The sequence below is a fragment of the Callionymus lyra genome, unplaced genomic scaffold, assembly GCF_982586985.1.
Source record: "Callionymus lyra unplaced genomic scaffold, fCalLyr1.hap1.1 HAP1_SCAFFOLD_89, whole genome shotgun sequence".
NCBI classification, from domain to species: Eukaryota; Metazoa; Chordata; class Actinopteri; order Syngnathiformes; family Callionymidae; genus Callionymus; species Callionymus lyra.
This window is the reverse complement of record NW_028258586.1, coordinates 102,501-117,500: the sequence shown is the minus strand read 5'-3', so window position 1 is coordinate 117,500 and position 15,000 is coordinate 102,501. Positions and strand designations below refer to the sequence as shown.

The window sequence follows — 15,000 nt, the reverse complement described above, 5'->3', positions numbered from 1 at the left end:
ACAGGAAGTGTCAGGTCATGACAGGAAGTGTCAGGTCAGGACAGGAAGTGTCAGGTCATGACAGGAAGTGTCAGGTCAGGACAGGAAGTGTCAGGTCAGGACAGGAAGTGTCAGGTCATGACAGGGAGTGTCAGGTTAGGACAGGAAGTGTCAGGTCATGACAGGAAGTGTCAGGTCATGACAGGGAGTGTCAGGTCAAGACAGGAAGTGTCAGGTTTAGACCAGGAAGTGTCAGGTCATGACAGGAAGTGTCAGGTCAGGACAGGAAGTGTCAGGTCATGACAGGAAGTGTCAGGTCATGACAGGAAGTGTCAGGTCATGACAGGAAGTGTCAGGTCATGACAGGGAGTGTCAGGTCATGACAGGAAGTGTCAGGTCAGGACAGGAAGTGTCAGGTCAGGACAGGAAGTGTCAGGTTCAGACCAGGAAGTGTCAGGTTCAGACCAGGAAGTGTCAGGTTGAGACCAGGAAGTGTCAGGTAATGACGGGAAGTGTCAGGTTTAGACCAGGAAGTGTCAGGTCATGACAGGAAGTGTCAGGTCATGACAGGAAGTGTCAGGTTTAGACCAGGAGGTGTCAGGTCATGACAGGAAGTGTCAGGTAATGACAGAACGTGTCAGGTTCAGACCAGTAAGTGTCAGGTCATGACAGGAAGTGTCAGGTCATGACAGGAAGTGTCAGGTCATGACAGGGAGTGTCAGGTCATGACAGGAAGTGTCAGGTCATGACAGGGAGTGTCAGGTCAGGACAGGAAGTGTCAGGTCATGACCAGGAAGTGTCAGGTCATGACAGGAAGTGTCAGATAATGACAGGAAGTGTCAGGTTCAGACCAGGAAGTGTCAGGTCAGGACGGGAAGTGTCAGGTCATGACAGGAAGTGTCAGGTCATGACAGGAAGTGTCAGGTCATAACAGGAAGTGTCAGGTCATGACAGGAAGTTTCAGGTCATGACAGGAAGTGTCAGGTCATAACAGGAAGTGTCAGGTCATAACAGGAAGTTTCAGGTAATGACAGGAAGTGTCAGGTTAAGACCAGGACGTGTCAGGTCATGACAGGAAGTGTCAGGTCATAATAGGGAGTGTCAGGTAATGACAGGAAGTGTCAGGTAATGACAGGAAGTGTCAGGTAATGACAGGAAGTGTCAGGTCATGACAGGTCATGACAGGTAATGACAGGAAGCGTCAGGTAATGACAGGAAGCGTCAGGTAATGACAGGAAGTGTCAGGTCATGACAGGAAGTGTCAGGTCATAAAAGGGAGTGTCAGGTCATGACAGGAAGTGTCAGGTCATGACAGGAAGTGTCAGGTCATGACGGGAAGTGTCAGGTCATGACAGGAAGTGTCAGGTCATGACAGGAAGTGTCAGGTCATAACAGGAAGTGTCAGGTCATGACAGGAAGTTTCAGGTCATGACAGGAAGTGTCAGGTCATAACAGGAAGTGTCAGGTCATAACAGGAAGTTTCAGGTAATGACAGGAAGTGTCAGGTTAAGACCAGGACGTGTCAGGTCATGACAGGAAGTGTCAGGTCATAATAGGGAGTGTCAGGTAATGACAGGAAGTGTCAGGTAATGACAGGAAGTGTCAGGTCATGACAGGTCATGACAGGTAATGACAGGAAGCGTCAGGTAATGACAGGAAGCGTCAGGTAATGACAGGAAGTGTCAGGTAATGACAGGAAGTGTCAGGTCATGACAGGAAGCGTCAGTTAATGACAGGAAGTGTCCGGTAATGACAGGAAGTGTCAGGTCATAATAGGGAGTGTCAGGTAATGACAGGAAGTGTCAGGTAATGACAGGAAGTGTCAGGTAATGACAGGAAGTGTCAGGTCATGACAGGTCATGACAGGTAATGACAGGAAGCGTCAGGTAATGACAGGAAGCGTCAGGTAATGACAGGAAGTGTCAGGTAATGACAGGAAGTGTCAGGTCATGACAGGAAGCGTCAGGTAATGACAGGAAGTGTTTGGTAATGACAGGAAGTGTCAGGTCATAACAGGGAGTGTCAGGTCATGACAGGAAGTGTCAGCTCATAACAGGGAGTGTCAGGTCATGACAGGAAGTGTCAGGTAATGACAGGAAGTGTCAGGTAATGACAGGAAGTGTCAGGTAATGACAGGAAGTGTCAGGTCATGACAGGTCATGACAGGTAATGACAGGAAGCGTCAGGTAATGACAGGAAGCGTCAGGTAATGACAGGAAGTGTCAGGTAATGACAGGAAGTGTCAGGTCATGACAGGAAGCGTCAGGTAATGACAGGAAGTGTCCGGTAATGACAGGAAGTGTCAGGTCATAACAGGGAGTGTCAGGTCATGACAGGAAGTGTCAGCTCATAACAGGGAGTGTCAGGTCATGACAGGAAGTGTCAGGTAATGACAGGAAGTGTCAGGTAATGACAGGAAGTGTCAGGTCATGACAGGTCATGACAGGTCATGACAGGTAATGACAGGAAGCGTCAGGTAATGACAGGAAGCGTCAGGTAATGACAGGAAGTGTCAGGTAATGACAGGAAGTGTCAGGTCATAACAGGGAGTGTCAGGTCATGACAGGAAGCGTCAGGTCATGACAGGAAGTGTCAGGTAATGACAGGAAGTGTCAGGTCATGACAGGAAGTGTCAGGTCATGACAGGAAGCGTCAGGTAATGACAGGAAGTGTCAGGTCATGACAGGAAGTGTCAGGTAATGACAGGAAGCGTCAGGTAATGACAGGAAGCGTCAGGTAATGACAGGAAGTGTCAGGTAATGACAGGAAGTGTCAGGTCATGACAGAAAGTGTCAGGTAATGACAGGAAGTGTCAGGTCATGACAGGAAGCGTCAGGTAATGACAGGAAGTGTCAGGTCATGACACAGGTCTTGCTGTGTGGTACCGGTGCCGAAGACTCAGCACCCTAAGGATCCCAGCTGCTACAGACCTGTGGCCTTGACATCCCACCTTATGAAGGCTCTGGAGCGGCTGGTCCTTAGTTACCTGAGTCCTCTGGTGCGCTCCTCCATGGATCCGTTGCAGTTTGCCTACCAACCTGACATCGGCGTGGAGGACGCCATCATCTTCCTTCTCCAACGAGCACTTTCTCACCTGTAGTCGCCTGGAAGCACTGTGAGGATCCTTTTCCTGGATCTAAGCAGTGCTTTCAATACCATCAGGTCGAACATCCTGAGGGACAAGCTGGAGCTGTCTGGAGCAGACACTCACCTCACCAACCGTCCACAGTTCGTGAGGACCCGGGATGGTGTTTGGAAGACTGTACTGTGCAGTGTAGGGGTCCCCCAGGGAACAGTGTTGGCACCGTTCCTCTTTTCACTGTACACTGCAGACTTCCAACACCTGTCTCCCACCAGTCACCTGCAAAAGTTCTCGGACGACTCCGCCATCGTCGGCCTCATTAAGGACGGGGATGACGGGTCGTACCGGGGACTTGTCCAGGACTTTGCTGACTGGTGCCTGGAATACCACCTCCAGATCAACTCCAACAAAACTAAGGAGTTGATTGTGGATTTCCGGCGGTGTCCCTCCATCTCCCCCTCACCACTGAACATCCAGGGACAGGACATTGAGATTGTCACGTCTTACAAGTTCCTGGGTGTTCACCTCAACAACCGCCTGGACTGGGTGGATAACACTGCTGCTCTTTATATAAAAGGGCGGAGTAGACTCTACCTGCTCCGGAGGTTGAGGTCGTTTGGTGTCCGGGGGTCACTCCTGAAGTCATTCTATGACTCAGTGGTGGCCTCTGCCATCTTCAACGGTGTGGTCTGCTGGGGGAGCAGCATGACAGCAAAGGATAGGGCTAAGCTGGACAGCCTTATTAAGAAGGCCGGTTACGTCCTAGGGCGCCCCCTGTATCCTGTGGAGGAAGTGACTGGGAGGAGGATACGGAGCAAGCTGGGCTCCATGAGGAGGAACTTGTCTCACCCTCTCCAGCACACACTGAGGGCATTGAGGAGCTCCATCAGTGATAGGATGCTCCATCCCAGGTGTGTGAGGGAGAGGTACCGCAGGTCCTTCCTCCCTACTGCCATCAGACTCCACAATAACAACACAGCCAGATAATTATCTAACTGCACCTTTCTTGCTATTTTTGTAAATATGTTTATATAATATAGTGCAGATTTATTTTCTATTCTATTTAGATTCTTTCTTTTCTTTTTAATATTTTATTTCTGGGTGTTTTTATTTTTCTTCTGGTATATTGCTCTTGCTGTTTGTTAAAAAGAATTTCCCCTCGCGGGATAATAAAGGGATTCTGATTCTGATTAAGATTGACAGAGACAATAAATCTCTTTATTTCCAAATTATTTTTTAATTTAAATGATTCTCAAATATTCCATATAAAGATTTTGTTGTTTCAATCAATATCTAAATTGTATTAAATGTCATGAAATGATTGACATATTTACTATCGACTGAATAATAATATTGATTTCCAGGCTGTCAATCACACGAGGTCAGACGTGAAACTCAGTCAAAGTCACAAATAAATAAATGTAAATGAAATGATTATTTCAGCAACATGTGGAGGATCATGAAGGCTGAAGATCACGAGATGATTGACTGACTGAAGGTTCGGCACAAACTTTATTATATGAAGCTTCGTGACCAACAGCAGGAGAAACAAACGAAAAACAAACTAAACGTTCAAGAATCTTGTGTCAAAAGAACAGTTTGTTCGATCATTGGTTTCATCGCGAGTGAAACGAAGTCATGACACGAGAATCAAATGTCCACAGACACAGAAGAAGGTCCACGATCTACAGAAGAACACGACAGATAGAAAAGAGCAGGATATACTTCATGGTATCAAAGATGAGCCTCAGGTCTTACAAAAGTTGATCTTCCTGAGGTTGAGTCGTCTTGACTCGAGGATCACGAGTCATGGCTTTTGATTCGCTGAGGAAACGTTTGTAGATCCTTGTGTTGGACGAGCAGCTGCATCTGAAGCTCCAGAGACGTGAGCGTGAAGGTCCAACTGAAGATGCTGAACTCTGTACATGTAAACATCTCACTTCATCTCCGAACAACACAATCAAGAGTCTGGTGCGAAGAACAACACAATCTCAGCCGAACGTCACCAAGTTGACTCGTGAGATCTCAGGCGGACTTGCATTGCATCATGGGAGCAACTGACTCGACCCTTACATTCCAGATGCAGCGGCTGACCTTTCACCTTTCACCTTATTTCGCTACGGAACCTTTGTACAAGAAACGTGTTGGAATGAAACGAACAAACGTTCAGTTTGACATCTTTGTTACGAAAACTAAAACTGTACCAACATGTGAGCAGAGCCGCGCTCGGCCTGCAGGGGGCGCAGCAAACAAAACCTTTTCAAGATTGTCATTTGCTTTTTCGTTCCCAGTTTCTGTGGCTTCGAGGAACAACAAAGAAAAGAAAGAAAGAAAGAAAGAAAGAAAGAAAAGGAAGTGAGAGTGTGTAGTTCTTCCATGACACTTTCATCACTGTAGGTAGTTTTTGCATCAAATACATCTTCTAGGACCGTCAAGAAGGTTGTGGGTTTGATTCCACGTTCAATGTCTGGAAGGTTTGTGTCAAGTCCAGGCAAATACACACAAACAAACACACACAAAAAAATACACACGTACAAACACACACTGAATGAGGTTGTTCAACATCAGATATAAATCCAGTAAAAAAAAGGGTAAACCGACGCATGTTTGTGCGACTGTTGCTGCAAACACACAAACCAAGAGGCACTGATCTGGTCCGAGTGTGAGTGTGTGTGTGTGTCTCTCTGTGAGTGTGTGTGTGTGTGTCTCTGTGAGTGTGTGTCAGTGTTTCTCTGTGAGTGTGTGTGTGTGTCTCTGTGAGTGTGTGTCAGTGTGTCTCTGTGAGTGTGTGTCTCTCTGTGAGTATGTGTGTGTGTGTCTCTGTGAGTGTGTGTGTGTCTCTGTGAGTGTGTGTCAGTGTGTCTCTGTGAGTGTGTGTTTCTGTGAGTGTGTGTCTCTTTGAGTGTGTGTGTGTCTGTGAGTGTGTGTCTCTGTGAGTGTGTGTGTGTGTCTCCGTGAGTGTGTGTCTCTGTGAGTGTGTGTGTCTCTGTGAGTGTGTGTCAGTGTGTCTCTGTGAGTGTGTGTCTCTGTAAGTGTGTGTGTCTCTGTAAGTGTGTGTGTCTCTGTGAGTGTGTGTCTCTGTAAGTGTGTGTCTCTGTAAGTGTGTGTGTCTCTGTAAGTGTGTGTGTCTCTGTGAGTGTGTGTCTCTGTAAGTGTGTGTGTCTCTGTGAGTGTGTGTCTCTGTAAGTGTGTGTGTCTCTGTAAGTGTGTGTGTCTCTGTGAGTGTGTGTCTCTGTAAGTGTGTGTGTCTCTGTAAGTGTGCGTGTCTCTGTGAGTGTGTGTCTCTGTAAGTGTGTGTGTCTCTGTGAGTGTGTGTCTCTGTAAGTGTGTGTGTCTCTGTAAGTGTGTGTCTCTGTGAGTGTGTGTCTCTGTGAGTGTGTGTCTCTGTAAGTGTGTGTGTCTCTGTAAGTGTGTGTGTCTCTGTGAGTGTGTGTCTATGTAAGTGTGTGTGTCTCTGTAAGTGTACATGTGTGTTGAAACGGGTCACAGTGAAAACAAGACAATTATTGTTGTTGATTAACAATAATATAATTATTATTTTTCTACGTCCAGAGTTTATCAAATGAAATATTTCAAGGTTTCTCTGATTCATTTAAAATCTGCAGGTTTAGTGAAAAGTTACTAATGAGCGATGATCACGTGCTTGAGTGACACGTGCGTGTTAAAGGAACAAATGACGTAATGTTATGTTTATTCATAAATTCATATTTATGATATAAATATTGATTACATCATCTTTAGGCAAATCTTTCTTCAACAATTTAGATGAATTAATTATTCATGAAGATTCACAAGACAAATTTAGTTAGTTTGTTTAGTTAATTTAAATGTTCTAAACCAGTGTCACGTGACAACTTGTTTAATGCTGACGTCAACAGAAGTTAGGGAGCGTCTGAAAATTAACACATCAACATCTAAATATCTGCGTTTATTTAACAGAGATATTTAGATGTTGATGATTAATAATAACATTATTTAACACTGTTAAATAATGTTATACATTAACATTAACGACGATGATGATTATGGGTTGTTTAGTAACTTACAGATATGTCTTCGTGTGTTTACTTTACTGATCCTCCCAGAAAACAAATCATCACATTTGGACACGTGGATGACGCTGGTTGCTTAGCAACGGTGTCAAGCGATGACTGAGTTCAATGAAAATATGCGTTCGAGACGTTTGTGACGTCATCAGGGTCAGGGGTTAGAAAGTGGCACAGCGGCGAACTACAGCTTCTGTTGAGGTTCAGGTCCGGTTCTGGATTAGCAGCAAAACAAGAGAGAAATGGCTCCCCCTAGTGGAGGAGCAAGTGTAGGTCCACGAGAAGAAGATGTAGGTCCATGAAGAGATGCGGAGGTTTAGTTGGTCTCACGTTGACATGAAGAACACACACTCACACATACACACACACACACACACTCGTATACAATCATACACACACAATTACAGGTTTAAGGGAACTTTGATTCTTCAGAGTCTTCAGATTATTATTTACAGCAGCAACACCTGCAGCTCCAGTGATACTGAGTGTGTAGATGTTGCAGGAGTGTGTAGATGTTGCAGGAGTGTGTAGATGTTCTGAGGTATTTCCTGGTGATCCACATGACACAGCAGATGCATAACTAGCAAGTATGTCCCTGGATAGAAGGGGGAGGAGAGGAGGAGGTCAGGAGGAGAAGAGGAGGTCAGGAGGAGGAGAGGAGGAGAGGAGGAGGTCAGGAGGAGAGGAGGAGGTCAGGAGGAGGTCAGGAGGAGAGGAGGAGGTCAGGAGGAGGAGAGGAGGAGGCCAGGAGGAGAGGACGAGGTCAGGAGGAGGAGAGGAGGAGGTCAGGAGGAGAAGAGGAGGTCAGGAGGAGGAGAGGAGGAGAGGAGGAGAGGAGGAGGTCAGGAGGAGGAGAGGAGGTCAGGAGGAGGAGAGGAGGAGAGGAGGAGGTCAGGAGGAAGAGAGGAGAGGAGGAGGAGGTGCTGGAGGACACAGCGCTTATGTACAGCGAGCAGACAAAGTTCCTTCTTGTTGTCCACTTCTGTCCCTCAGTCTGTCGTCCAATCGTCTCTTCAGGAAAAGAACTTCAAAGCTGGACTCGAACATCCCAACGTCTGCAGTTTATCATGATTTTTGTTCAGAATGGTTGCAGTAAAAGTGACTTCAGACTCCTCCTCCTCCTCCCTTCTCCTCCTGCACTCCAGTGCTGATTGTGAGGCGCTCGAGGAGGAAGTTCAGTCTTAAGACGTGGGATTGTTTTGGGGTCACGGGGTCGATTAGCTCCCTCTGTCCAAATCCCAGAGTGATCAAAGTGAGCTGAAGAGATCAAGGCCGGCGAGGAGACGACATGATTGAAGGAGGGAAAGTCAACTGAGCAGGATGAGGAGGTCACAGGGTCACGAGGTCACAGGGTCGCACACACGGACATGAAGGTGATTCAATTCTGCTGCAGGATGAGGTTCTCCAGCTCGTCCGCCGAGCGCAGCAGGAAGGCGGCCGACTCGCGGTAGCCGGCGATAAGTTGGCGAACGGCCGTGATCTCTGGTTGGCTGAGATGAGCCGAGGCCCCGCCCCCTCCGGCCCCACCACTGCCCCGCCCTGCCAGACTGGTGGAGGCAGAAGAGGAGGTGCTGAGGGAGGAGAGAGACTTCATGCTGAGGTCTGTAGGTCCTGCAAGAGAAGAAGACACTTCACCATCATCTTCACCGTCTTCATCTCCAGGACTCTCACCATTGCTCTGGACAGCAGCTGTCGTCAAGGAAACGGGGTGTTGAACGGAGGCACCGAGGCCGAGGTATCCACGGTAGCCATAGCTGAGTCCAGCACCGTTGATGTAGAGCGACGAGTCCTGGGAGGAGAAGGCGGAGGCGGCCAGAGAGTAGGCAGAGTGAGCGAGAGACGCCGGCTCTCGCAGAGCGACGCCTCCACCGGACGCCTTGTCCAGGGAGATGGACTCGTCCTGCAGGAAGAACGAAGGGATGACTCGCATGTTGGAACTTTATTTTTATTTATGGACGCAGATCAATGACTTCACGATCACGTGACCTCACACGATCACATGACCTCACGATCACGTGACCTCACGATCACGTGACCTCACGATCACGTGACCTCACGATCACGTGACCTCACGATCACGTGACCTCAAGATCACGTGACCTCACGATCACGTGACTTCACGATCATGTGACTTCATGATCATGTGACTGCAGAACTTGAAACCTACATAAGATTCCAGACGCATCCTCTTGGCAGCGTTGCGTGATTCACTCTCACAGGCGGCGGCCAGAATGTTCTCGGCCATGGCGGAGGTGAGGTGAGGTGGAGTCGGACGAGTCTGAGGAAGATCAAGCATCAACTCCACAGATTTAATATGACGATGTAAACTCTATGCAGGCATCTGTCATTCTACTGGTGCAATTCGTATTCTATGTGTAACACCATTAATGGCCACTGGAGGGCAGCAGAGACACGTCTTCCTCCTGCTGCCATGTTTTAAAATCATAAACTTAAACATGATTGTCATTATTCGTGTACATAAGGAGTGACACACACCTCCATGCCATTCTTCTTCATGCGGCGGCAGGATTTGAGGTAGGTGCGGATGCGTTTACGGGCTCGTTCCTGGAACTCTGGGAACTGTCGGCTGCAGGACTCGATGATGGCCTGGATCTTCTCTTTGGGCTGCTTGGATATGGGAACCATGCGGTCCAAGTTCTCGTCCACAAACAGACGCACAAACATCTGCAACAGAACCTGGTGAACGGAGGGAAGACAGTGAGTCCGAAGCTAATTTGACCGAGACTCACGTTGAAGGCTTTTAGTCTCTCGGGATCGACTCCCTCGGCGTCGTTGATCTTGTCGTTGTCGTCGTGGTCGTCGTGTTCGTCGTCATCATCGTCAGGTGTGACGTGGCTGCCATGACGACCGATGGTCAGGTCCTCGGCTCCCAAATCCATCTTCACACTGTCGTAGCTTCCGCCTGAACTGAGCTGAGGCGACTGAACACACAGAGACATCCTCAGTCAACATAAAGGACTTTTGGTTTACATAACATATACAAACATATACATGTTAACTACATAACATATATAAACATATACATGTTATCTACATAACATATATAAACATATACATGTTATCTACATAACATATATAAACATATACATGTTAACTACATAACATATACAAACATATACATGTTAACTACATAACATATATAAACATATACATGTTATCTACATAACATATATAAACATATACATGTTAACTACATAACATATACAAACATATACATGTTATCTACATAACATATACAAACATATACATGTTAACTACATAACATATATAAACATATACATGTTATCTACATAACATATATAAACATATACATGTTAACTACATAACATATATAAACATATACATGTTATCTACATAACATATATAAACATATACATGTTAACTACATAACATATACAAACATATACATGTTATCTACATAACATATACAAACATATACATGTTATCTATATAACGTATATAAAAAATATACATGTTATCTACGTAACATATATAAACATATACATGTTATCTATATAACATATATAAAAAATATACATGTTATCTACATAACATATATAAACATATACATGTTATCTATATAACATATATAAAAATATACATGTTATCTACATAACATATATAAACATATACATGTTATCTATATAACATATATAAAAATATACATGTTATCTACATAACATATATAAACATATACATGTTATCTATATAACATATATAAAAATATACATGTTATCTACATAACATATATAAACATATACATGTTATCTATATAACATATATAAAAATATACATGTTAACTACATAACATATATAAACATATACATGTTAACTGCATAACATATATAAACATATACATGTTATCTACATAACATATATAAACATATACATGTTATCTATATAACATATATAAAAATATACATGTTATCTACATAACATATATAAACATATACATGTTATCTATATAAGATATATAAAAATATGAATGTTATCTACATAACATATATAAACATATACATGTTATCTATATAACATATATACAAATATACATGTTATCTACATAAAAGATAGTAACATATACATGTTAACTACATAACATATATAAACATATACATGTTAACTACATAACATATACAAACATATACAGTACATGTTATCTACATAACATACAAACATATACATGTTATCTACATAATATGTATATGAACTACTGTACATATGTGTGTGTATATACATACGTGTAGACGTGTGTGTGTGTGTGTCTATATACTGTACATACGTGTGTGTGTCTATATACTGTACATACGTGTGTGTGTGTGTGTGCATACTGTAAATGTGTGTGTCTATTTACTGTACACACGTGTGTATATACTGTACACACGTGTGTGTGTGTGTGTGTGTGTGTGTATATACTGTACAGACGTGTGTGTGTGTATATACTGTACAGACATGTGTGTGTTTATACTGTACACACGTGTGTGTGTGTGTATATACTGTACACACGTGTGTGTGTATATACTGTACACACGTGTGTGTGTGTGTTTATACTGTACATACGTGTGTGTGTGTGTCTATATACTGTACATACGTGTGTGTGTGTGTATATACTGTACACGTGTGTGTGTGTGTGCATACTGTACACGTGTGTGTGTGTATACTGTACACGTGTGTGTGTTTATACTGTACACACATGTGTGTATATACTGTACACACATGTGTGTGTTTATATACTGTATATATGTGTGTGTGTTTATATACTGTATATGTGTGTGTGTTTATATACTGTACATATGTGTGTGTGTGTATATACTGTACACACGTGTGTGTGTGTATATACTGTACATATGTGTGTGTGTGTGTTTATACTGTACACACGTGTGTGTGTGTGTATATACTGTACACACGTGTGTGTATATACTGTACATATGTGTGTGTGTATATACTGTACATATGTGTGTGTATATGCTGTACACGTGTGTGTGTGTGTGTGTTTATACTGTACATACGTGTGTGTGTGTGTGTGTGTATATACTGTACACACGTGTGTATGTTTATATACTGTATATATGTGTGTGTGTGTTTATATACTGTATATATGTGTGTGTTTATATACTGTACATATGTGTGTGTGTTTATACTGTACACGTGTGTGTGTGTGTATATACTGTACATACGTGTGTGTGTGTATATACTGTACACACATGTGTTTATATACTGTATATATGTGTGTGTGTGTTTATATACTGTACATATGTGTGTGTGTTTATACTGCACACGTGTGTGTGTGTGTATATACTGTACACACGTGTGTGTGTATATACTGTACATATGTGTGTGTGTGTATATACTGTACACACGTGTGTGTGTATATACTGTACATATGTGTGTGTGTGTTTATACTGTACACACGTGTGTGTGTCTATATACTGTACACACGTGTGTGTGTGTGTATACTGTACATATGTGTGTGTATATACTGTACACGTGTGTGTGTGTGTATATACTGTACACACGTGTGTGTGTTTATACTGTACACATGTGTGTGTGTATATACTGTACACACGTGTGTGTGTATATACTGTACATGTGTGTGTGTGTTTATACTGTACACACGTGTGTGTGTGTGTGTGTGTGTGTATATACTGTACACACGTGTGTGTGTGTGTATATACTGTACATATGTGTGTGTGTATATACTGTACACACGTGTGTGTGAATACTGTACATATGTGTGTGTGTGTGTATATACTGTACATATGTGTGTGGGTGTATATACTGTACATGTGTGTGTGTGTGTATATACTGTACACACGTGTGTGTGTGTGTGTATATACTGTTCATATGTGTGTGTGTATATACTGTACACACGTGTGTGTGAATACTGTACATATGTGTGTGTGTGTGTGTATATACTGTACATATGTGTGTGGGTGTATATACTGTATATATGTGTGTTTGTGTTTATACTGTACACACGTGTGTGTGTATATACTGTACATATGTGTGTGTGTGTATGTACTGTACATATGTGTGTGTGTGTATATACTGTACACACGTGTGTGTATATACTGTACATATGTGTGTGTGTGTGTGTATATACTGTACATATGTGTGTGTATACTGTACATATGTGTGTGTGTATATACTGTACATATGTGTGTGTGTATACTGTACACACGTGTGTGTGTATACTGTACATATGTAAGTAAGTAAGTAAGTAATATATATTTATATAGCGCTTTTCGAGACCAGGGTCACAAAGCGCTTTAACAATCAAAACAATACTCAAAACAGTACATACTTCAAAGATCAAGATAATACTGAGAACAACACAGGAGTTCACGTGTGTACAGTATACACACACACATATGTACAGTATATACACACACACATATGTACAGTATACACACACATATGTACAGTATATACACACACACACACACATATGTACAGTATATACACACACGTGTGTGTGTGTATATACTGTACACGTGTGTGTATATATACTGCACACACGTGTGTGCGTGTATATACTGTACACACGTGTGTGTGTATATACTGTACACACATGTGTGTGTGTATGTATATACTGTACACGTGTGTGCGTGTATATACTGTACATATGTGTGTGTGTGTATATACTGTACATATGTGTGTGTTTCTATACTGTACATATGTGTGTGTGTGTATATACTGTACATATGTGTGTGTTTATATATTGTACACACGTGTGTGTGTGTATATACTGTACACACGTGTGTGTGTATATACTGTACACACGTGTGTGTGTGTGTATGTACTGTACATATGTGTGTGTGTGTATATACTGTACACACGTGTGTGTGTATATACTGTACATATGTGTGTGTGTGTGTGTATATACTGTACATATGTGTGTGTATACTGTACATATGTGTGTGTGTATATACTGTACATATGTGTGTGTATACTGTACACACGTGTGTGTGTATACTGTACATATGTGTGTGTGTATATACTGTACACGTGTGTGTTTATATACTGTACACACGTGTGTGTATGTATATACTGTACACGTGTGTGCGTGTATATACTGTACATATGTGTGTGTGTGTATATACTGTACATATGTGTGTGTTTCTATACTGTACATATGTGTGTGTGTGTATATACTGTACATATGTGTGTGTTTATATATTGTACACACGTGTGTGTGTGTGTATATACTGTACACACGTGTGTGTGTATATACTGTACACACGTGTGTGTGTGTGCGTGTATATACTGTACATATGTGTGTGTGTATATACTGTACACACGTGTGTGTGTATATACTGTACATATGTGTGTGTGTGTGTGTATATACTGTACATATGTGTGTGTATACTGTACATATGTGTGTGTATATACTGTACATATGTGTGTGTGTATACTGTACACACGTGTGTGTGTATACTGTACATATTTGTGTGTGTGTATATACTGTACACGTGTGTGTTTATATACTGTACACACGTGTGTGTATGTATATACTGTACACGTGTGTGCGTGTATATACTGTACATATGTGTGTGTGTGTATATACTGTACATATGTGTGTGTTTCTATACTGTACATATGTGTGTGTGTGTATATACTGTACATATGTGTGTGTTTATATATTGTACACACGTGTGTGTGTGTATATACTGTACACACGTGTGTGTGTATATACTGTACACACGTGTGTGTGTGTGTTTATACTGTACACACGTGTGTGCGTGTTTATACTGTACACACGTGTGTGCGTGTATATACTGTACATATGTGTGTGTGTATATACTGTACACACGTGTGTGTGTATATACTGTACACACGTGTGTGTGTATATACTGTACACACGTGTGTGTGTGT

General features: G+C 42.7%; 1 protein-coding gene across 1 annotated transcript in view; it reads right to left on the bottom strand.

Moving 5' to 3' along the window:
* Positions 1-4,554: 4,554 nt before the first annotated feature.
* LOC148058338 (nucleolar protein 4-like) overlaps positions 4,555-15,000 on the bottom strand; it is a 104,459-nt gene continuing 94,013 nt past the window's right edge. Inside the window, exons 7-11 of the mRNA XM_087782570.1 lie at positions 9,858-10,049; positions 9,604-9,792; positions 9,275-9,385; positions 8,779-9,007; positions 4,555-8,718 (exon numbers count right to left, since the gene is read on the bottom strand). Coding sequence (XP_087638696.1) covers positions 8,486-8,718; positions 8,779-9,007; positions 9,275-9,385; positions 9,604-9,792; positions 9,858-10,049 — 954 coding nt within the window. The 3' untranslated portion in view covers positions 4,555-8,485. The remainder of the gene's footprint in view (positions 8,719-8,778; positions 9,008-9,274; positions 9,386-9,603; positions 9,793-9,857; positions 10,050-15,000) is intronic.